Source organism: Poromitra crassiceps (assembly GCF_964638095.1).
Source record: "Poromitra crassiceps genome assembly, chromosome: 18".
In the NCBI taxonomy this organism is placed as follows: Eukaryota; Metazoa; Chordata; class Actinopteri; order Beryciformes; family Melamphaidae; genus Poromitra; species Poromitra crassiceps.
Genome location: NC_139636.1, coordinates 25,258,657 through 25,283,001, shown reverse-complemented (window position 1 = coordinate 25,283,001; position 24,345 = coordinate 25,258,657). Strand labels below are relative to the sequence as shown.

Below are 24,345 nucleotides of genomic sequence, written 5' to 3'. Positions count from 1 at the left end.
CAGCGTGGCTGTTTGTGCGCTTCACAACTTAATTGTTGCACATCCCCAGGTCCCCTGATGCCTGAGCCTGAGCTCTGCTCTGCTTCTCTCTCTCTCTCTTTCTCTCTCTCTCTCTCTCTCTTTGTCTCTGTATCTCTCTCTCTCTCTCTCTCTCTCTCTCTGTGTCTCTGTCTCTCTCTCTCTCTCTCTCTCTCTCTCTGTGTCTCTGTCTCTCTGTCTCTCTCTCTCTCTCTGTGTCTCTGTCTCTCTCTCTCTGTGTGTCTCTGTCTCTCTCTCTCTGTGTGTGAACAGATCAGACTTTATGCGTTGTAGTCTTTACTGTTAAAGTTAGCCTGGGGGCAATGCTCAAAATGGATCAAAGTTTGTTTTGTTTCCAAACGAGAAATAATCAGGGTCATACTTCCTCCGTTTTCTGCTCGCACCAGACGCTGTCTCCTCTCTCACTGTAGGTACTAAATAATGTTTCATTTTGCTCCACCACAGCACGCATAGCTGAAGTTAGCTACCAGAGGTTCTTCTTCTTCTTCTTCTTCTTCTGAGATTTTTTCCCATTGCGTCACGTCTCCCCTGAAGCCCTCGCGCCACCCGGGGAAGGCGCGCCTCCGTTTGAAAACCGCTGCCATAGACTATAGTGATGCATGGGTCAGTGTTTTTTAAGGCCCGCACCAGCCCAACCTGTTAAGAGTGGCAGTCCGCCCTGCCCTGCCCGCCCCGTTCAAATATGCCTTCATTCCAAACCCAACCCAACCTGGCGGCCCGCAAACGGCCAATTGTCCCAGGACTCAGCTTGAGCGCCGTGGCGCTCTCCAAGATGTCCAAAGTCGGTTTCTCTCTCTCTCTGCACATCTTAATGGTGAACGATAAGCCTTACGTTTAGGTCTACATGGTCTTTGAATATGAACATTTCTCTCTCACACACACACACACACACACACACACACACATGTGCGCGACGGTTCTCCTGCTCGGAATGAGCGCAGATGTGCAGCTGTTCATTCATGTCATTATGGAGTTATTTCTGCGTCGTCGACATTACAAACTCTAAATATCGGTCTTTCTTCAATTAGTCTAATCCAAAGGTTCTTCAAATGGAGGTAAGACTACAGAAACAAACAGTCCTTAATCTTTCCAATATGTCTTAATTTCGTTCATACTGTACGTCTTCACCGCTCTTAATTGATATGGTCACGTCACAGTAAAGTTGAAAAACAGATCACAGACCATTAACACAAAAATCTGCGGTGGAATTTGTTTATGGACAGTTAATAATTACAACCGAATAATCCTTCCAAAATGTTAGTTTTGAGGCACATAACTTTTGGGTAGCCCGCGCATCACTAGTAGAGTAGCACATGCTCCCACCGATAGATGTGCACTGTGCAGTCACCAACCGCTGCTTTTCACCTGACAGCGAGGAGTTATCGCAGGATGTAGCACGTGGGAGGATCACAGTCAAGGGGCTAGCTCGTAGTTTGTGAAGACAAGTAACTTAAACCTGCATTCTTTCAAATGGCCTGCAGGGGGTAACTCCACTGGCTGCAAAAAGAAGTCCGGTTACATGGAAGTGCATGGGAAAATGACCATACTTCTCACTTGAGTAAACACTTTCCTAATGAGTTTATGGCCTCATTCACCAGTTTCAAGTCTTCTTCAATACAGCATGATGTCAATCAATGTTCATTTAGTAAATTATGGTCCCATTTCAAGTCAAATAGACAATAAAAAACACTATGTTTTGGGGCATGATTGATAGGTCGCCTGTCCAGTGATTGCACAGCTCGCCAATCACGGACCAATAGCAGGCCGCGTTGCAGCTCTTCTCATCCAAATTCACCTCACTTCTGACTCCAAATAACCAAGTGAAAATGACAACCTCAAGGCTTCAAAACGGGAGTCCAAAAACCAATGGCTACGTCTGTGATCACGCTATTCCCCCTAGTTCCCCTCCACCCCCCACCCCCACTCCCAAAACAGGTGCCCCGACCGGCCCAGAGGAGGTGGCGCTACTGCAGCGACCAGAACTCGTATCCCACCGGCTTCCCACCCGCAGACACGGCCAATTGTGTCTGTGAGAACGTCTGACCAAGGCGGAAGTACCGCCGCTGGGAATCGAACCCGGATCTCTGTGAAAATGGATAAAAGTTGTGATCAGATCCAATTACGCAGGAACATGCTTGACAGAATATCAACACATACTATTATTAATATGGGTTTCAGTAGATGTGACCCCATCAGTCACTAACCTGTTCTCATTGTATCCCACGTGTGTTGTCTTCCTGCAGGGTGGACAACTCCGAGGACCCGGTCTACGAGAGTCTGGAGGAGTTCCACGTGTTTGTGCTGGCCCACGTGTTGCGCAGGCCGATCGTAGTGGTGGCTGACACCATGCTCAGAGACTCAGGAGGAGAAGGTACCGTAGTCTGCATGTCGTCTCGCTCGTCGTCTAACACACGTGGGCCTCTCACAAACAATTCACTGAGATTAAAGATGCTGTTCTTCTGCCTCACTTCTTCCAGCGTTTGCTCCCATCCCGTTCGGCGGGCTGTATCTGCCTCTGGAGGTGCCTCCGAGCCGCTGCCATTGCTCCCCCCTGGTCTTGGCCTACGACCAGGCTCACTTCTCCGCCCTGGTGTCCATGGAGCAGAGAGACCAGCAGCGTGAGCAAGGTAAACAATCAGGTCCCCGGACATTTGCTGGACTTGTCCTCTCATTTATCAGTGTCATTTATCACCGAGTAGAGAGTGACGTAGTAAAGTGTGTCACCAACTCCATAAGACACGCCTCTATGATATATATTTTCACTATTTCCGATCCAGAAAAGAGATCTTGCTCGCTCGCTTTCTCTCTCTCTCTCTCTCTCTCTCTCTCTCCCTCTCATTCTCTGTGCAGGGAGGGGGGCGGGGCCAGACTTGCTGCAGGCAAGCAGCACAGATGCACACACAAAGCGAGTGGCAGTGACAGAGGGAGATGGCAGAGACGCCAGAGAGAACAAAACGTTAAAAAGTGTGTGCTTACTGGTATACTTCACTAGAGTCGATGCTGACAATGCTCATTATCACAAGTGCAACAAATGGTTCTCTTGTAAGTTGTAACACTCAACATGCACAGACATCGCATTAGGGATGCGGGTGGTTCAAATCCGTTTGCACGGGGCGTCTGCGTAGTGTAGAGGTAAAAGCACTGGCGTACCACTGCAGACACCCGGGTTCAATTCCCCGCAGCGCTACTTCCGGCTTGGTCAGACATTCCTACAGACACAATTGGTCGTGTGTGCGGGTGGGAAGACGGTGGGGTATGAGTTCTGGTCGCTGCACTAGCGCCTCCTCTGGTCGGTCAGGGCACCTGTTCGGGGGGAGGGGAACTGGGGGGAATAGCGTGATGCTCCCATGCGCTACGTCCTGCCGGTGAAACCCCTCGCTGTCAGGTGAAAAGACGTGGCTGGTGACTGCACATGTATTAGAGGAAGCTATGTGCTAGTCTACAATTAAATTAAATTCAAATAACCTTTATTGGCATGACCATAGTGACTTACAGTGTTGCCAAAGCACATAGTACAAGTACTACAAACAGGAAAATACAGTTTTAAACAGACAACAAAAGATACTGTAACATTATAGTTCAACAGCAACCGATCACCATCGATAGATGGACATCAATAGAAGAACGACAACAACTATTGTATAATGGACAATCCTAAGTAGAAGTGTCTGTCCGTCCGTCTATCTGCCTGTCCGTCTGTGTGTCGTCTGTCTGTCTGTCTGTTCGTCTGTCTGTCGTCCGTCTGTCTGTCTAAACTTCTGAACATATAGATAGAGCTATACTGTATGATACAAAATACTTTATTAATCCCCCAGGGGGGAAACTGAGTGCCACCACACTGCACACACAGGACAGACAACCAACAGCACAACAGTAGAAAAAATATACAGAAATACAATACAATGTCTCAAGCAGTATGGACAGAGTCTTCAGAGGACAGTCAGCTGCTGTCCCTCAGGCTGTGGCAAATAAACACATGTTTTGCTGCTATTCTTGCAGTCTTTCATCACCTAGGACTAATTGTAATTGATGACTTTCAGGTAGTTGGTCAAATTCCGAAACAATATTTTTAAATAGATAAAAATATGTCTTCCTTATGTCTTTCTTCACAGTGAAGAAGAAAGCGCACCTCTGTCTCAACCTCACCTTCACACATAAACGCCACCTGAATAATGTCTGATATCGAAGAAAGAAGGATCTGGAGCACACGGTCAATTCAGCACTTTAATAAAGGTGCAAGGATCCTTCTTTCTTCATTCACTTAAAGTCCCTGTTCTGAAGAGGCACCGGTTGCAAAGTTTGTCAGCTGAAGTGTGGATTTCCCTCTGTGTTATAATGTCTGATATCTTCAGGAGTTCAATGCACGTCTGAAAAGGGCTATGGTGTGCAATGGTCAGGCAGTTTCACTTTTTGCTTTAACGTTAGTGGTTAGATTGAAAGAGAGAGAGGGAGAGTGGTCTGCCTGTCCTGTCCTACAGTACAGGTGAATAATGTATGAGATAGCCGTCTAATTACCTGTGATCCATTATTAAAACAGGCCAGCAGATAGCAGGAAGCAGGGAGTGGCCAACAGAGAGAGAGGGAGTGGCCAGCAGATAGCAGGAAGCAGGGAGTGGCCAACAGAGAGAGAGGGAGTGGCCAGCAGATAGCAGGAAGCAGGGAGTGGCCAACAGAGAGAGAGGGAGTGGCCAGCAGATAGCAGGAAGCAGGGAGTGGCCAACAGAGAGAGAGGGCGTGGCCAACAGAGAGAGAAAGTGGACAGTGGCCCTCTTCTGCCTCAAGCCTGCTTCATTTGTGTACAGTTGCTCTTTCTGAAATCCCACTGTGTGTGTGTGTGTGTGTGTTAGGGCTACGGAGTGTTGAGCGAGTGTTGATTTTTTTTCCTTTTAAAGGTACAGGACGGACCACCCTGTGTTTATTTGCCACAATGCACCAATGCATGCACATACGCATTATACACACACACACACACACACACACACACACATGATTAGAGCCGCCGTGGAATTTGCATTTTTCCCATCTTTCCCATCCTCCTCCATGGGCTGGCCAGGAGCGGTGGCAACTTCTTCCAACCGCCGCTCGTCAGATGATCTTCTTGTATGTTACAACATGTTACAAAATGTTACAACATTTACCTCAATATTATCATTCTTCAATTAATTTTGATAACATAGTATAATGGCCAAAACATCAGACCATTGTAGGAAAAATTGCTGTATTCTAGGTGTTGCTTTCTATTGAGTTTATTCTGTCTCTGGGTCGGTTACAATTTGAGAGAAATGTGCAGGGCGGCCTTATGGCACAAAGGAGAAGTCTCAACCCAAACAGGAAGAGGATTGCCTCACTCTACTTGTTTGTAGCATGGAAGTATTATAATATAATAATGTGGATAATAATATAATATCAAGGAACGATTTAAAATACATGCTACAGCATGCGCTGGGACGCGTCATCAGTGATGTTAGCTGGGGTTGTAAGGTGTTTCGGGTCTCTCAACATCATACACCCTCGCCCAGTAGACCCAGCCGAGGCCGATTAAGACCCCGACCCGCATCCCAGAAGCAGCCGCTCACGAATCAGACTTCCTACTCTGTCTGCAACGTTGCCTGCAGAAGGGTTGATCACGCCCAATCCGCTGCAATAGAGTTAGTGCTACACCGCAGTATTGGTAAGGCCCTTCGGTGCATGGAGGGTGTGGCTGACTCCAGGCTGGGCTCCTCCTACAACAAATACACAACAACTAAGCATGCTGTCCAGTCCCACAGTACCTATAGCTAGGTGTGCAGCATTAACTGTTGCTGTAGTTTAGGTTACTACAGTCCTGAATGAATCAGGATAAACAAATTATTCACCATATATTGTCAAGAAGAAGAGCTCTACTTGACTATACTCTACTATACAGGCTCTAGTTAGCTGTCTTTCAGTGTCATTGTAGCCTGTTAGCAACAATGATTCATTAGCATTTACTTTAAATGGCAAAGAATTTCTATAAATTTCATATCTGGCAAAAATGGCTTTGTTTGCTCAATCTGGTGGTAGGCTCACTAAAATATTTGAGAGAAAAAGTATGTTTTGTGACTCAGGCGCGGACTGCATAGTCGGGCGCTTCGGGCAGATGCCCGGTGGCCTGGCCTGGCATGGCCTGCAATTTCTTTTTTCTTTTGTGTGTATGTGTGTGTGTGTGTGTGTGTGTGTGTGTGTGTGTGTGTGTGTGTGTGTGTGTGTGTGTGTGTGTGTGTGTGTGTGTGTGTGTGTGTGTGTGTGTGTGTGTGTGTGTGTGTGTGTGTGTGTGTGTGTGTGTGTGTGTGTGTGTGTGTGTGTTTTACGTCTTCATATTATACTTGCAGTTGGCAATGTTGAATTATATTAGTGAAAAAATAGGTAACATGTAACATCACGTTAGCATTATATTCACCAAATCTTGCTTCAAACGGCCCAGATTTTTCGCTGCCGACCTTCGGTCGCCGGCATGTGTGTCCGCGTGTGTTGGCCTGGCCTGCATGGTATCTAATGCCTGGCCTGAATTATGGTCCCAGTCCGCCCCTGACCGCACTTACACACATGGTAATGCAAACACTGAATGAGTCAACATCACTCAATGCGCTGAGAGAGTGCTATTTCATTAGCATTGGGCTAGCGAGGGCTAGCGAGACTAGCGTTGGGCAAACTTAGATTCCAAACCAGATACTGATAATGTAGTTGTAATTCAAATGGGGGAAAAATTCTTACACATTTAGATTAGTGTGGCTAGTCAGTATAGCACAGACTTTATTGGTGTTTCTTGCTAATCCCATTCGTATTTGCCATAGGGATTATGGATTACAACCTCTATGGCAAAAAAGGCAGACAGTCAGACAGATTCAGTTCACATCGCCTCTTCTGTTGTCTTCTCTCTGCAGTCTGCAGAAGGGGGACGTTACAAATTCTACTGGTTGTTGCTTTAATACTTGCCCATTCAGATTCCCATTGGGCATGCATTGCCCGTGCCCGAGGTCAGAGTCAACCTCACAAGGAGTTCCTTTAAGTAACAAATAGAGTGGATCTCCTTGACAACCAGCCTCAGTAGTCACAGCACTCCTCTGTATCTGCCTCAGTGGCTGGAACACACTTGTCATTTGTGTGGGCAGCTAGCCAACTCCCTCGCTCTCTCTCTTTCTCTCTCTCTCTCTCGCTCTCTCTCTCTCTCTCTCTCTCTCTGTGTCTCTCTCTCTCTGTCTCACACACACATACACACACACACACTCTCTTCCTCTCTCTTCTCTCCTTTGCTTTTCTTGGTGTGCGTGCCTATGTAAGGTCCTATTCTCGGCCTATAGACACCAACCTAGTTATTAAGGCAGGGTACGGCCGCTGCAGTCTCAACAACACAGCAGACTAGCAGACAGACATGATTACTAACCTGCCCTTCCCGCCCTGAAGTCATTCTCCATAAAGCCAGCAGCACATCAAAGCCAAACACCATAGCCCGTAATTGTTCAGCGCTCCCACTTTTATAAGGGTGTTTTACCACAGCGGCGGGAATTCTCCCTTTTGTCCAGCAGATGGCGCTTAATATCCAAAGAACCCACACAGTGGCTCGATCACAAACTCGGTGCATGACCGCACTTAGTCATCGTGGTACAAGGTGTCCTCTGATGGGATCAGAGTGCGTTTTGTCTGCAGTCACTCTGCAGAACGTTATCAAAACACATAATGCTGAGCTCAGTGCATTTGTATATCGTGTGACGAATGGTGTTACCCAGCAACACACAAAAGGATCCGCTGTTCTGTTTCTCTGCATATCCCGCGGAGGTGAGAGGTGCAGTTTTATGTTTCTGCACAATGTTCCACAGGAATGATCAGGTTATTGCCTCTTTGGATTATTCCCGTGTTCCTGGGTTTACGGAACAGTACGATGTTGTCGTATCGGCGACATCGGTAACCTTGACGCCGTCCTGGTACAGATTTTGCCTTGCCTCCACTGAACAGGTGCCAGACTGACACAAAGGCAGCGGTTTGGACAGACAGACAGACAGAGAAGACAGACAGAAAGACAGGCCTGATCTGCCACAGCCAATTAGGGCAGAGTGGCCCCAGCCAGCTCCTCGGCCCCTCACCGCATCACCACATATGGGCAGGGTCCCGGGGGCCCCAACAAACCCAAGCCTCTCTCCTGCCCGGCCGCAAGAGGAGACAGCCTCCTTTCACAGAGCGGCCGCTGTGTGGCTGTGTGTCTCAGGTGGAGGGTCGCTCTCTCACTTTCCCCCCACAGCCAGTGAAGAGCAGCAGAGGCGCTGCTGGGCCCCGTGTGTGTGTTCAGGTGCCAGGGGGCCGGGTTAGAAGAAGACTGCCTCTTTCTTCAGCTTCTGTCTGTGGAAGATTAGAGCAGAGTGCCTCCCAGTAACCTGAGTCTAAATCACGCTGACACATCACGCCACTGGCCCCTCTTATGGCCTGCTTGCATGGCTGCCGGGGCTGCATCGACGCTGGCTGGTGGCTGGTGAGAGAACCAACCGGGGAGGGGTGGAGCAGAGTCAGGGGGGTTACTGCAAAGGATTTATTTTATTTCTGTTGAGCACATTAGTTCCCAAAAGGGCAGTTAAGTGTTTTTTTCCTGAGCCCAGTGTATGTTTTCTATCAGCCAACTGCCGCTCACCTACTGTGTGATAATGACTGGCCCCTCAGTAGCCGGTAGCCGCCGGTCGTGCCTGTTATCGTCTTGTTTTCACTCCTGCGGTTAAGCGACTTGTGAGCGGAGCCGGACCTTTGGAAAACTCTGGAGCTATTTCAAGCTCCGGGTCCCAGTATCAAAAGGTTTTCTTTGGCATCCCGTCATCAACCCTCTAACCCCCCGTTTCGATGAAGTAAATGGTCGTCTTTTACACAAAGACCACCTACATAACAGTGTGGTATTAGCCGTCCTGCTCTGGCTAGGTTTCACCCGCTCTATCTATTAAAGACATCCAATGTCTTACTCACCACGCCGCAGTCAACATAATTATATCAATATGTTAATGAGATATATAAAAAAGATTGTTGTTGTTTTTACGTGTTACTTCAAATGTGATACACTCGTAATTACCAGTTACCACCGTGTTTCCGCTGTTAAAATATGTGTGGCCAAAAAAAAAACTGCTTTTTTTTTTATTTGCATGACTGCTGTTTGCTGTGGTGAATTGAGCCTTTTAAATCTGCAGCTGTGCAGAGTGGCTAAAGTCAGGAATTCAAATTCGTGCATATTCCAGACGGTACAAATTGTTCTTGAACAGCAGCACAGAGGAAACCTCGACTCTGTGTGTGGGTGCTGTGAACAAAGGGTGTGAAGGGTGTAAACTAAAGAGAATCAATAACCTTCTGTTTTCATCAAATAAGGCACTTGAGATACTCACTTTACACATGGGGGGGGGGGGAGGATGCATATGCAAGATACATATGTCCGGTCAGATTCTGTAAATAAATAAATAGAAATGTTTATTCACCTTGCTTCCAACAGCTGTTTCCTCACAGGTTACACCCAGGTGGTTTCCTCCCCCTCTCTCTGCATCGTCTGCATCCCCCCTAATTCAAAGATGCACACTGAGCGAGCCGAGGCGCGCTATAGCGCCGCTGTTGCCGGGTACACGGCTCGCATTCCGCGCAGGGCCATGATGATGTCATCCGTGCGTATGCTACGAGAGAAACGGTCGTTCAAGGACAGCAGCAACACGGCTGCCAACAGGGATAGTAAATACATTACAGCACACTTTAGTCCCCCAGAGCTCAATTGGCAGTGTTGGAGAGGTTGGAACTGGCCCAGGCCCAAACGGGAACAACAGCGCACACAGCAACTTCAGAACGGCGAGAAGGGAGGACAGCTGCATCGTGGGAGCCGCGGACGCAAATCCCCGCCGCAGGCCTCTGCTGCCCGCTGCATGACCCGAGGGGGAACTGAGTGGGAGCTGGTTCTGTGTCGCCGCCTGTGTCTCTCCGTGACGTGTCTTCATGCGTATTATTATATGTTCCCAGCGAGATACTTCTTTATGGAGACGTCCTACTACTCCACCCATTTCCCGCCAGATTTCAGCACTGCCATGCCAATATTTCCGCCAGTGTCTCTGGCAGCCATGTCTGTCTCTGTAGCCAGGCTTGCTGTTACCAGTGATACCTTTTTTTAGATCGTTGGCGTGAAGTGCTTTTTAATTTGCAGGTATGACGACGCAAAGCCAACCTTGAGATCGGATGACACATTTCCAGACAAGCTCAATCCATCGGTGGTGCTATTATGGTATGGAATTTGTCTGCCCAGCGTCTGTTAGCGTCGGATAGAACGAGGTGATCGTATCAACAGAGAGAGGGCAGACTTATCTGGGTGTGGCTGCACCGTTTTTCTGTGTCTGTGTGTGTGTGTGTGTGTGTGTGTGTGTGTGTGTGTGTGTGTGTGTGGGTGTGTGTGTGTGTGGGGGGGGGGTGAAGGCATCATCCTCACTATTTTTGACTCACTCAACACGCACAATACAGCCTCCTCTGGCCGGTCGGGGGAGGGGAACTGGGGGGAATACCGTGATCCTTCCCCGCGCTACGTCCTGCCGGTGGTGAAGATTTGACTTGCAGTTTCGCCAGTGACACAGGAAGGGGCCGTTGCTGCTGGTGCATCTCTCGATGAAGCCTGCAGAGCAGAGTGGCCTGTTGGCAGTGAAAGGATGGAGGATTGTATGGTCCATCTGGGACTGACGGTGAAGGCTGGACTGTCCTGGGCTGAGCAGCCTGTTTCTCTCTGCTGTCATGTGGGCAGCAGCTAGCCCCCACACAGGTAGCCTAAGCCCTGAGGAGAGCTGTCGGGTGGGCCTGAGGGTCCAGCGGTCCTCCTTACACTCCTGACTGAAAAACACACACACACACACACACACACACACACACACACACGTACACACACTTACACGCCTCCCACGAGAGGAAACCCGGGTGGGAGTCTGTTTTATGTTCTGTGTCGTCCAGCGATGAGTGTTGAAAAGCTGCTCCTGCAGGTCGTATCAGTGGAGGATGAATGAAATGATTTCAGTGCCTCTGTTCAGACGCTGTACCGCTTCCTACGTTGGCCCAATATTACTCAAACAAATTGTCACATGGCAGCTGTGATCAGCAGGACGTGTGAGAACCACTCAGTTCCTCTCAGTCAAAGCGGTAGTGTCGTCATGCCAAACTCCCACCACTTCTCCTCCCAGTGTTGGTGCGTACTACAGTACGTACCTCAGCGTGCAACGCCTTTCTCTACCGCTAAGCCTAACCTTCTGTTTCCTTTACGTTTATGTGACAACTTGTCACTGACAAGAATGTGTAAAAATGTGGAAAGACTGGTTGCAGTCAGTGGGCTAGACAGGCTGGTACAGTAGCACCAGTGAACCAGGGCAGGCACCAGGTCTGTGTTAGCCAGTGAACCAGGGCAGGCACCGGGTCTGTGTTAGCCAGTGAACCAGGGCAGGCACCGGGTCTGTGTTAGCCAGTGAACCAGGGCAGGCACCGGGTCTGTGTAGTGAACCAGGACAGGCACCGGGTCTGTGTTAGCCAGTGAACCAGGGCAGGCACCGGGTCTGTGTAGTGAACCAGGGCAGGCACCGGGTCTGTGTTAGTCAGTGAACCAGGGCAGGCACCGTGTCTGTGTTAGCCAGTGAACCAGGGCAGGCACCGGGTCTGTGTAGTGAACCAGGGCAGGCACCGGGTCTGTGTTAGCCAGTGAACCAGGGCAGGCACCGTGTCTGTGTAGTGAACCAGGGCAGGCACCGGGTCTGTGTTAGCCAGTGAACCAGGACAGGCACTGTGTCTGTGTTAGCCAGTGAACCAGGGCAGGCACCGTGTTTGTGTTAGCCAGTGAACCAGGGCAGGCACCGGGTCTGTGTTAGTCAGTGAACCAGGGCAGGCACCGGGTCTGTGTTAGCCAGTGAACCAGGGCAGGCACCATGTCTGTGTTAGCCAGTGAACCAGGGCAGGCACCAGGTCTGTGTTAGCCAGTGAACCAGGGCAGGCACCGGGTCTGTGTTAGCCAGTGAACCAGGGCAGGCACCAGGTCTGTGTTAGCCAGTGAACCAGGGCAGGCACCAGGTCTGTGTTAGCCATTGAACCAGGGCAGGCACCGTGTCTGTGTTAGCCATTGAACCAGGGCAGGCACCATGTCTGTGTTAGCCAGTGATCCAGGGCAGGCACCAGGTCTGTGTTAGCCATTGAACCAGGACAGGCACCGTGTCTGTGTTAGCCAGTGAACCAGGGCAGGCACCAGGTCTGTGTTAGCCAGTGAACCAGGACAGGCACCATGTCTGTGTTAGCCAGTGAACCAGGACAGGCACCGGGTCTGTGTTAGCCAGTGAACCAGGACAGGCACCGGGTCTGTGTTAGCCAGTAAACCAGGACAGGCACCGGGTCTGTGTTAGCCAGTAAACCAGGACAGGCACCGTGTCTGTGTTAAGCTTCTGGCATACTCTTCGCGCCCAGCCAAGCGCATAGGGCGCGCGGCGATTATGACGTCATCGCACGGGGCGTGTCGGGGGGTGAGGTCTGAGCGCAGCGCGGCGCGTCCATGGAGATTTTTCTATCAGCGCGTCGGGTTTTGCTGCCTGTGCCTGTGAGATCTCCGTGGTAGGCTATCAGCGGATATCTGCTGTGATTGAGTCCTCACCGTCGTAAAGTCACCTTTGAAGCATGACGTTCGATTATAACGAACTAGTTGTGTGGCTTAGCCTTCCCAAATGTTGAGGGTCGTTTTTTAGAATTTAATACATAGAATTGGGAACGTTACATTCAATTTCATTCAGACTGCCTGGAGGAGCGAGCTGAGCACTGAGTATGTTCTGTTTTGGCCTGCGCAGAGTGCGTGCACCCTCCCCGGAGCCCCTCCTCCAGCGCGTGCGCGAAGAGTATGCCAGAAGCTTTAGTCAGTGAACCAGGGCAGGCACCGGGTCTGTGTTAGCCAGTGAACCAGGGCAGGCACCAGGTCTGTGTTAGCCAGTGAACCAGGGCAGGCACCAGGTCTGTGTTAGCCAGTGAACCAGGACAGGCACCGGGTCTGTGTTAGCCAGTGAACCAGGGCAGGCACCGGGTCTGTGTTAGCCAGTGAACCAGGACAGGCACCGGGTCTGTGTTAGCCAGTGAACCAGGACAGGCACCGGGTCTGTGTTAGCCAGTGAACCAGGGCAGGCACCAGGTCTGTGTTAGCCAGTGAACCAGGGCAGGCACCAGGTCTGTGTTAGCCAGTGAACCAGGGCAGGCACCGGGTCTGTGTTAGCCAGTGAACCAGGGCAGGCACCAGGTCTGTGTTAGCCAGTGAACCAGGGCAGGCACCAGGTCTGTGTTAGTCGGTGAACCAGGGCAGGCACCGGGTCTGTGTTAGCCAGTGAACCAGGGCAGGCACCGTGTCTGTGTTAGCCAGTGAACCAGGACAGGCACCATGTCTGTGTTAGCCAGTGAACCAGGGCAGGCACCATGTCTGTGTTATGGGAGAAGCAACCAATTGAAAGGTTTTAAGTGTCATGGCCGAGTGAGGCCCCTGGCTGTCTGGATGAGTCAGTATGGCTCATTAATATGTGACAGGGAGGACTGGTGTTTTGAGTAGGCCAAGGTCATCTTTCTTTTCTTTTTCTTTTTTGCAGGTTATGAAAGTGCAGCAAGCTTTCAAATGATGTGTCATACATTCAAATCTGAAAATAGTCGAAGAAAACGTGCTTATTTGAATGTTCGTACTCCGAAAAGCAACAGTCAGAGAAAATCGCCCTGAAAGTTGCTATGCAAGCTTGGGTTTGCTCTGAACAAGCGTAGTTTGCTAATAAAATATATGTAGTAGTCATCCTAAAACAGTTTCTTTGTTATATCGAGTGAGTTCTTCAACATCTAAACTTGCGTAACATGACCCCCAAAAAAGATGAGAAAAACAAAAACAAAAACTTTTATCTTGATTTGTGCGATTTCGTGGTGGCCTACGTATGAGTGACACTCATTGGTCAATGATCACTTCTCTGGGTGGATGACACTGGATAGACTGTGTACACCTATATTTTACCCTCATATAGTATGCCGGGAGTCATCTGGGATAAGTAACACGTGGCATTATCCGAGTGTGGGAGGTAAAGTGACACCATGATGGCCTTGTTGTGAGCATGGGCAGTACTGTATGTGCTGTAGTGTCCCTCGGTAGAGCGAGACCAGACTAATGTGATGATCATCTCCATCTCTTCCAGCTGTTATCCCTCTGACCGACTCCGAGCACAAGCTGCTGGCGCTCCATTTCGCCGTGGATCCTGGGAGGGACTGGGAGTGGGGGAGGGACGACAACGACAACACCAAGCTAGCCAAGTAAGACCTACAGTATATCACAGTAAGACCTACAGTATATCACAGGGAGAGGAGTAAGACCTACAGTATATCACAGGCAGTGGAGTAAGACCTACAGTATATCACAGGGAGTGGAGTAAGACCTACAGTATATCACAGGGAGTGGAGTAAGACCTACAGTATATCACAGGGAGTGGAGTAAGACCTACAGTATATCACAGGGAGTGGAGTAAGACCTACAGTATATCACAGGGTGTGGAGTAAGACCTACAGTATATCACAGGGTGTGGAGTAAGACCTACAGTATATCACAGGGAGTGGAGTAAGACCTACACTATATCACAGGGAGTGGAGTAAGACCTACAGTATATCACAGGGTGTGGTGTAAGACCTACGGTATATCACAGGGAGTGGAGTAAGACCTACAGTATATCACAGGGAGAGGAGTAAGACCTACAGTATATCACAGGGTGAGGAGTAAGACCTACAGTATATCACAGGGTGAGGAGTAAGACCTACAGTATATCACAGGGTGTGGAGTAAGACCTACAGTATATCACAGGGAGTGGAGTAAGACCTACAGTATATCACAGGGTGTGGAGTAAGACCTACAGTATATCACAGGGAGAGGAGTAAGACCTACAGTATATCACAGGGTGTGGAGTAAGACCTACAGTATATCACAGGGTGTGGAGTAAGACCTACAGTATATCACAGGGTGTGGAGTAAGACCTACAGTATATCACAGGGAGTGGAGTAAGACCTACGGTATATCACAGGGAGAGGAGTAAGACCTACAGTATATCACAGGGAGAGGAGTAAGACCTACAGTATATCACAGGGAGAGGAGTAAGACCTACAGTATATCACAGGGAGTGGAGTAAGACCTACGGTATATCACAGGGTGTGGAGTAAGACCTACAGTATATCACAGGGAGAGGAGTAAGACCTACAGTATATCACAGGGAGAGGAGTAAGACCTACGGTATATCACAGGGTGTGGAGTAAGACCTACGGTATATCACAGGGTGTGGAGTAAGACCTACAGTATATCACAGGGAGTGGAGTAAGACCTACAGTATATCACAGGGAGTGGAGTAAGACCTACAGTATATCACAGGGAGAGGAGTAAGACCTACGGTATATCACAGGGTGTGGAGTAAGACATACAGTATATCACAGGGAGTGGAGTAAGACCTACAGTATATCACAGGGAGTGGAGTAAGACCTACAGTATATCACAGGGAGAGGAGTAAGACCTACGGTATATCACAGGGTGTGGAGTAAGACCTACAGTATATCACAGGGAGAGGAGTAAGACCTACGGTATATCACAGGGTGTGGAGTAAGACCTACAGTATATCACAGGGAGTGGAGTAAGACCTACAGTATATCACAGGGAGTGGAGTAAGACCTACAGTATATCACAGGGAGAGGAGTAAGACCTACAGTATATCACAGGGAGAGGAGTAAGACCTACAGTATATCACCGGGTGTGGAGTAAGACATACAGTATATCACAGGGAGTGGAGTAAGACCTACAGTATATCACAGGGAGTGGAGTAAGACCTACAGTATATCACAGGGAGAGGAGTAAGACCTACAGTATATCACAGGGAGTGGAGTAAGACCTACAGTATATCACAGGGAGTGGAGTAAGACCTACAGTATATCACAGGGAGTGGAGTAAGACCTACAGTATATCACAGGGAGAGGAGTAAGACCTACAGTATATCACAGGGAGTGGAGTAAGACCTACAGTATATCACAGGGAGTGGAGTAAGACCTACAGTATATCACAGGGAGTGGAGTAAGACCTACAGTATATCACAGGGAGTGGAGTAAGACCTACAGTATATCACAGGGAGTGGAGTAAGACCTACAGTATATCACAGGGAGTGGAGTAAGACCTACAGTATATCACAGGGAGAGGAGTAAGACCTACAGTATATCACAGGGAGAGGAGTAAGACCTACAGTATATCACAGGGAGTGGAGTAAGACCTACAGTATATCACAGGGAGTGGAGTAAGACCTACAGTATATCACAGGGTGAGGAGTAAGACATACGGTATATCACAGGGTGTGGAGTAAGACCTACGGTATATCACAGGGAGTGGAGTAAGACCTACAGTATATCACAGGGAGTGGAGTAAGACCTACAGTATATCACAGGGAGTGGAGTAAGACCTACAGTATATCACAGGGAGAGGAGTAAGACCTACAGTATATCACAGGGAGTGGAGTAAGACCTACAGTATATCACAGGGAGTGGAGTAAGACCTACAGTATATCACAGGGAGAGGAGTAAGACCTACAGTATATCACAGGGAGAGGAGTAAGACCTACAGTATATCACAGGGTGTGGAGTAAGACCTACAGTATATCACAGGGAGAGGAGTAAGACCTACAGTATATCACAGGGTGTGGAGTAAGACCTACAGTATATCACAGGGAGAGGAGTAAGACCTACAGTATATCACAGGGAGTGGAGTAAGACCTACACAGTATATCACACAGGGAGAGGAGTAAGACCTACAGTATATCACAGGGAGTGGAGTAAGACCTACAGTATATCACAGGGAGTGGAGTAAGACCTACAGTATATCACAGGGTGTGGAGTAAGACCTACAGTATATCACAGGGAGTGGAGTAAGACCTACAGTATATCACAGGGAGTGGAGTAAGACCTACAGTATATCACAGGGAGAGGAGTAAGACCTACAGTATATCACAGGGAGTGGAGTAAGACCTACAGTATATCACAGGGAGTGGAGTAAGACCTACAGTATATCACAGGGAGTGGAGTAAGACCTACAGTATATCACAGGGAGTGGAGTAAGACCTACAGTATATCACAGGGAGAGGAGTAAGACCTACAGTATATCACAGGGAGTGGAGTAAGACCTACAGTATATCACAGGGAGAGGAGTAAGACCTACAGTATATCACAGGGTGTGGAGTAAGACCTACAGTATATCACAGGGAGAGGAGTAAGACCTACAGTATATCACAGGGAGTGGAGTAAGACCTACGGTATATCACAGGGAGTGGAGTAAGACCTACAGTATATCACAGGGTGTGGAGTAAGACCTACAGTATATCACAGGGAGTGGAGTAAGACCTACAGTATATCACAGGGAGTGGAGTAAGACCTACAGTATATCACAGGGAGTGGAGTAAGACCTACAGTATATCACAGGGAGTGGAGTAAGACCTACAGTATATCACAGGGAGTGGAGTAAGACCTACAGTATATCACAGGGAGTGGAGTAAGACCTACAGTATATCACAGGGAGTGGAGTAAGACCTACAGTATATCACAGTAAGACCTACAGTATATCACAGGGAGTGGAGTAAGACCTACAGTATATCACAGGGAGTGGAGTAAGACCTACAGTATATCACAGGGAGTGGAGTAAGACCTACAGTATATCACAGGGAGTGGAGTAAGACCTACGGTATATCACAGGGTGTGGAGTAAGACCTACAGTATATCACAGGGAGAGGAGTAAGACCTACAGTATATCACAGGGAGTGGAGTAAGACCTACGGTATATCACAGGGTGTGGAGTAAGACCTACAGTATATCACAGGGAGAGGAGTAAGACCTACAGTATATCACAGGGAGTGGAGTAAGACCTACGGTATATCACAGGGAGTGGAGTAAGACCTACAGTATATCACAGGGTGTGGAGTAAGACCTACAGTATATCACAGGGAGTGGAGTAAGACCTACAGTATATCACAGGGAGTGGAGTAAGACCTACAGTATATCACAGGGAGTGGAGTAAGACCTACAGTATATCACAGGGAGTGGAGTAAGACCTACAGTATATCACAGGGAGTGGAGTAAGACCTACAGTATATCACAGGGAGTGGAGTAAGACCTACAGTATATCACAGGGAGTGGAGTAAGACCTACAGTATATCACAGTAAGACCTACAGTATATCACAGGGAGTGGAGTAAGACCTACAGTATATCACAGGGAGTGGAGTAAGACCTACAGTATATCACAGGGAGTGGAGTAAGACCTACAGTATATCACAGGGAGTGGAGTAAGACCTACAGTATATCACAGGGAGTGGAGTAAGACCTACAGTATATCACAGGGAGAGGAGTAAGACCTACGGTATATCACAGGGAGTGGAGTAAGACCTACACTATATCACAGGGAGAGGAGTAAGACCTACGGTATATCACAGGGAGAGGAGTAAGACCTACAGTATATCACAGTAAGACCTACAGTATATCACAGGGAGTGGAGTAAGACCTACAGTATATCACAGTAAGACCTACAGTATATCACAGGGAGTGGAGTAAGACCTACAGTATATCACAGGGAGTGGAGTAAGACCTACAGTATATCACAGGGAGTGGAGTAAGACCTACAGTATATCACAGGGAGTGGATATACCGCACAACACAGAGAGCCAAAGCAGTCCCATAAAGAGTGAGAAAGTGCCAAGTCCAGGCTATGGGTGATCTCTGCGTCTATACACAGGGCTCTCATGGGGGATTTAGCCCTGCTTATGGGCTCCAGGCTCTCAGGTCACTTCAAAGCAGGAACAGAGAACAAATTGTGCGTCATGTCAGTCATCTATAGGGTTTCCCAGGAATGGGCCTGCTAAAGCAGAAACACCCTCACTGGATTGGCCCCATAGTTCAGGAATGAGTTTATGTAAGGGTTTCTGTTTCACATTCCTGCCAGTCAGGGGGTTAGCTTAGCCCTTAACAGGCTGCAGTATGAACACTTCACATATGAAGCTTTGTGAAGCCAAACTATAGATCAACACAATGAAATACAATCCTCAACACACTTCACACCACCTCTTCAGTTCACCCCTGAAGCATTGCACGCATAGTCGTTACTTAGGGGTTCCACTTCAGTGGACATGGTGGAACACATGGGGGCTTTCTGCAATGTTTTTTTAACATTTCTGCAATTAACTAATTCACTCTTTTGAGTTCAGTGTCATGAGGATTTGGTTAAAAACAGTTGTCAAATGTCAAGTGTGCTTATAAAACTGCTTGTTGTTAACCATGACTGCATATTATTCTGCAGTCTCATCCTGTCTCTGGAGGCCAAACTCAATCTGCTGCACAACTACATGAATGTAACGTGGATCCGAATTCCATCTGAAACGAGGGTATTTTTTATTTTTTTTGCCATCTATGTGTCGTGTTTGTCATGGTTCATTTAGCTCCTATATGGATACTCCGACCATTCCAGATGGTTTTGGAATTTTTGCGATCCTATTAAATTTGTTTTATTGTCAATGTCAGGATTCAATGTTCAGATTCAATTTTACAGTCAGTAACTTACACAGTCATTTATGAATGTTGATTAAGAAACATAAGCCATGTCGACATTAGGCCGTTTTATATGGATTTGCACTTCGTTTGCACCTATTATTGAGTTTGTTTGCATCAGTCTGAGCTATACTGTCATTCCACAAAGGCTCTCTGTTGATAAAGTATTGAATTCTCCATTCCACCAAGAGGGTGTGAAAATGTCACTAAGAAATTATTGTTTCTTTCTACAGTGTTTTGTTTCTCACTCTCTCTTTCTCTGCGTGTGTGTGTGTGTGTGTGTGTGTGTGTGTGTGTGTGTGTGTGTGTGTGTGTGTGTGTGCTATAGGCTCCCCTGGCTCAGCCAGAGTCTCCCACAGCCTCTGCGGGTGAGGACGTCCAGTCTCTAGCTGAGTCCATGGACTCTGACCGCGAGTCTGTCGGCAGCAACTCCAATGTCAACACCGGCAAGCCCAGCAAGGAGAAGGACAAAGACAAGCAGCGCAAGGACAAAGACAAGAACCGGGCGGATTCGGTGGCCAACAAGCTAGGTAGCTTCAGCAAAACACTGGGAATCAAGCTGAAGAAGAACATGGGAGGTCTGGGTGGCCTTGTGCATGGCAAAATGAACAAATCCAACTCTGGCTCAGGGCGTAGTACCGGGGAGAACGGAGGTGAGAAGGTGAAGAAGAAGGAGTCTAAGACCACCAAGGGGAGCAAGGAGGAGTCGGGCCAGTCAGCCAGCTCTACCTCTTCTGAGAAGGCCACAAGCCCCTCCCCTACAGACGGAGACAGACCCTCAAGCTCCTCCCCCACTGAGAGACAGGACAGTGCAGGGAGAGTCTCGGGGGACAAAACCCTCGACAACTGGAAATACAGCACGGATGTCAAACTCAGCCTCAACATCCTGCGGGCTGCCATGCAGGGGGAGCGCAAGTTCATCTTCGCAGGCCTCCTCCTCACCAGCCATCGGCATCAGTTCCACGAGGAAATGATCAACTACTACCTGACCAGCGCCCAGGAGCGCTTCAGCCAGGAGCAGGAACAGAAGAGGAAGGAGGCCGAGAAGAAGCCCCCTGCCCCTCCCGAGGCGGCCGTGAAGAAGCCCGAGCACGAGAGCCTCTTCCAGAGGGAGAGGTCCGACAGCTCGCCCGCAGAGAGCTGCTCTCCGGTCCTGCCCCACCACGCCCACACCTACAACCACAGCCGCAACTCACAACCTCCGCTGGCCCTCAAGATGCAGGGCAGGAGCAGCCCCACTCCTGCAGCCCCCCTCCTCGTCTCCATCCCCGTCGTCCCGCCTCTCACCCCGCCGCTAGCCTCGCACCACGCCTCTCACCCCGCCCCAGCGCCCGCGCCTTACTCCTCGCCCAGGATCGGTGCTAAGAGACCCGGGCCCGTCCCCGTGTCCGCCCACTACAGCCATACACCGCCCATCCAGAGGCACAGCGTGATCCACTTACGAGATGTCAACGTGCAATCCTCCAGCTTCCAGGACGACCCCTACAAGCCAGTGGTGGGCAGCCTAAAGACATGCGCCACCTATCCCCAGCAGAACCGCACGCTCTCGTCGCAGAGCTACAGCCCCGCTCGCTTGTCGGGGGTCCGCACTGTAAACACCATGGAGCCCCTCTCCTACAACATGCCCGGCGAACACAAGTCCCACACCTACACCAACGGCTTCGACGCGGGCGACATTCAGGACTGCCTGGAGTTTGCGGACGAGGACCCCTCGGCCCACACCTGGCTCAACCAAGACAAAAGCAAAGGGCGAAGCTCTGGAGGCCCTTTGTACTGCTTTCAGCAGCGCCGCTGCAAGAGGGACAACTGCTCCTTCTACGGCCGGCCAGAGACAGACAACTACTGCTCCTACTGTTACAGAGAGGAGCTGAAACGCAGGGAGCGCGACAGCAAAGTGCACAGGCCCGCATAGCCACCACCACCGCTAACTCCAGCCACTCGTCAAGCCGCTCCAACCTAAGGCCCACAGGAGACCTGAGGAAACGACAGCACCATCTGCACTCTGCATTTAGCGTAACATAATGGCATACATTTTCCTACTCTGTTGAAGAATGCTCTTCTTGTGTCCCTGTTGCCCTGCCCTTGTTAGTAAAGAGTACTTCTTTATGATGGGGGGAAGCAGAACTTGAAACAGTGAGCAGCTTTGGCCAAATATTGTGTGCTATTTTTGTGTTTTCTGTCTCATTGAATTGAGTCTTTTACTTGTTTTAGAGTAAAAGTCTGTCCTGTGCTGTATTTTCTGTATGTGAGGGGAAAGTCCAGAGTGCAAAGAGTTGTGTCGCACCTGGAGGGAACATTGGCTCTTTTTAATCCGTTTGAATGCAATACTTCTGCTTAGTTCTTCGAAATGTGTTTGTGGAAAAATTGTAGTTGTTTTTGCGATCAAAAGAAATACAACGGGAGGTAAATACTAAACTTATAAGCAATAATTTGGTGATTTTTGCTACACCCTCTCCCAATTTTGTCTATGCAGTATGCACCAATGATAGTTACTGTAGGTTAACTGTGTCTTGTACATTGTAAAGGATTGTCACGGTGTGCTTTTGTAAAAGAATTTAAAATCCAGGAATAAAAAGGAATACAATTTATGGATTATAACGTTGGATTAGGATCTAATGTAAAGCTATCTCATTTGTAAAATATACCTTTGTTCTTACCATGGTGCAAGGGGTGTGGTGTGTCAAAATTTGACTCCAAATGTTGTGTAAGATATCACAAACGTATGACCTTAGTCAATCTCCTAAATATCACAAGCACTGCCAAACTGACTTCTTAAAAAAAAAAAAAAAATTACCATCAGCAGTTTTAAATTGCGAAATGTACATTATGTGCCAAACCCTGAATAATATGCATGGGATGAATCTGATCTCAGATATGCAGTGTTTATGGTGTGTTTCTCTGAGTTGCCTGTTATCTACCCTGTCGGTAACTGTGTTAGGTGAGAGGAATTGTGGGTTGTGAAAGCGTGTGATTACGTGTCTGCCCCACACACAACACTGTGTGCACTCATGCTATTAGCACTATGTGTGGTGACCTACAGTACAGTGTAGATGTGTCACCGGTCCAACGTGAGATTGTCTGTTCTTCTAACATATCTAGAGGCCATTTAAAAGAAGCACCTGCTGCTAAGAGCACCTCAAGCCTTTTCGTGATCATCAGTGCTTTAACCAATCAGTGGGTTTCAAACCCCCGGGCCTCCAAGTGCTTAATGCTCATTCAACATGACGACTGTAAAGAGACGCGCAGTGTTTGTGTTGCTGTTTGTCGTGCTGATGCTTGGGTAATAACTTATACCACGCTGTCCTTAACTGTGTGTCCTGGCCAAGGATGTCCACTGCTTCCTCGGTTCGCTTCTGTCTTTCTACTCTCCACACTGCAGTGTTCCTTCTCCTTGTTTCTATATGTGACCCGTTCATGGACTCTCACCATGTTAGGACTGTAAGATATGATTTTGTATTCCTTTGAGAGTTTTACACTACTTTAAATTATTAATTTGCACATTAGGTACAAATGTAAATATGAAGAAAAAATAGTTTATTGTTACAAATATGATGTGTCTGTGTCATTTTTTTAATGTATGAGGTATAATGATGAGAAGTCTAGAGGATATGATTGGAATGGCCAGTCTAAAGAAATTGTAACCAATATTGTGCAGAGCGTTTAATGGGGTTCGCCCCATTTACATTGTGCAGATGTGATCTGGCAGATCTGATCTGACACTTTTACACTTTGCATTAACATGCGTTTTTCCTTATCCAGATACAGATTGCATTTTAATGCCAGGTGTAAATGGGGGGTTTGAAAGAGTTTTTAGAACTTACCATTTTATATGAATTGATGGAACCAATTAAATCACATTTATTTTGAGACTATCATGCACTACTGTACAATACAGTTGTGTGTGTGTGTGTGTGTGTGTGTGTGTGTGAGTGTGTGTGTGTGTGTGTGTGTGTGTGTGGTCAATACAATGTTATATTCCTTTCACATTTCCCCAATTTCTGGTTATGCCTAAAAGCAGTTCAGAATGAGTTGAAAGTACTAATCAACTAATCAACACTGGATTTGTTTGTGATCTTTTAAACATACACTAGTATGACTTCAACTGTCCCAGTTTTTGCTGACAGTTGCAGCGAGCGACGCCCATAAGAAGCCATCCAATTTTCTTTTCAATAGGGCCGTCACCATGGTTATTATGATGGTCAGAATGAATGGAAAAGGTCATTAATCTTGAGTTCTGCTTTTAGAATGAGGCAAAGGAAAGGAAAATTCCCACCAAAATGGTCCTGAGGTTACAGAGTTGAGATGATTATAAAAGTCAACTGTCAAAGTAGGGCAGCATTCCAGAGTGGCGTTCCTCCAGAGAGCGGTGACAGGATGGCTAATCCACAGAGAAACAGGCCTGCAACAATAAGCAACATGACATCTGCAAGTGCGTTCATGTCAACGACACACTCTGTCTCTGTCCCAGTGTTGTTGACATCTAGTGAGGTCTTGTTGGCTGTGCGTGTGTCATACGTCAAGATAATGCAGTATCGCACGCCACATCAAAACAAATGTGATGTTGGGCGAATCCAAAAGAGGTGTGATCGTTCTATCAGTCATCATAGCTGTGGATGACTTTAATTGTGGCTTAATCCCCAAAATATTGGCAGGGAGCAGCCTATGAGGAAAGACCAGTAAGACAGCCTTCAGCGTGTTTCACCCATATAGCATAT

General features: G+C 48.2%; 1 protein-coding gene across 1 annotated transcript in view; it reads left to right on the top strand.

Annotated features, from left to right (window-relative positions):
• The window catches only part of otud7a (OTU deubiquitinase 7A), a gene marked incomplete at its 3' end in the record, with an annotated part of 34,665 nt that extends 13,123 nt beyond the window's left edge, over positions 1 to 21,542 (top strand). Inside the window, exons 7-11 of the mRNA XM_083654481.1 lie at positions 2,283 to 2,410; positions 2,517 to 2,666; positions 14,223 to 14,337; positions 19,383 to 19,467; positions 19,959 to 21,542. Of these exons, the coding sequence (XP_083510607.1) occupies positions 2,283 to 2,410; positions 2,517 to 2,666; positions 14,223 to 14,337; positions 19,383 to 19,467; positions 19,959 to 21,542 (2,062 nt within the window). The remainder of the gene's footprint in view (positions 1 to 2,282; positions 2,411 to 2,516; positions 2,667 to 14,222; positions 14,338 to 19,382; positions 19,468 to 19,958) is intronic.
• Positions 21,543 to 24,345: the final 2,803 nt, after the last annotated feature.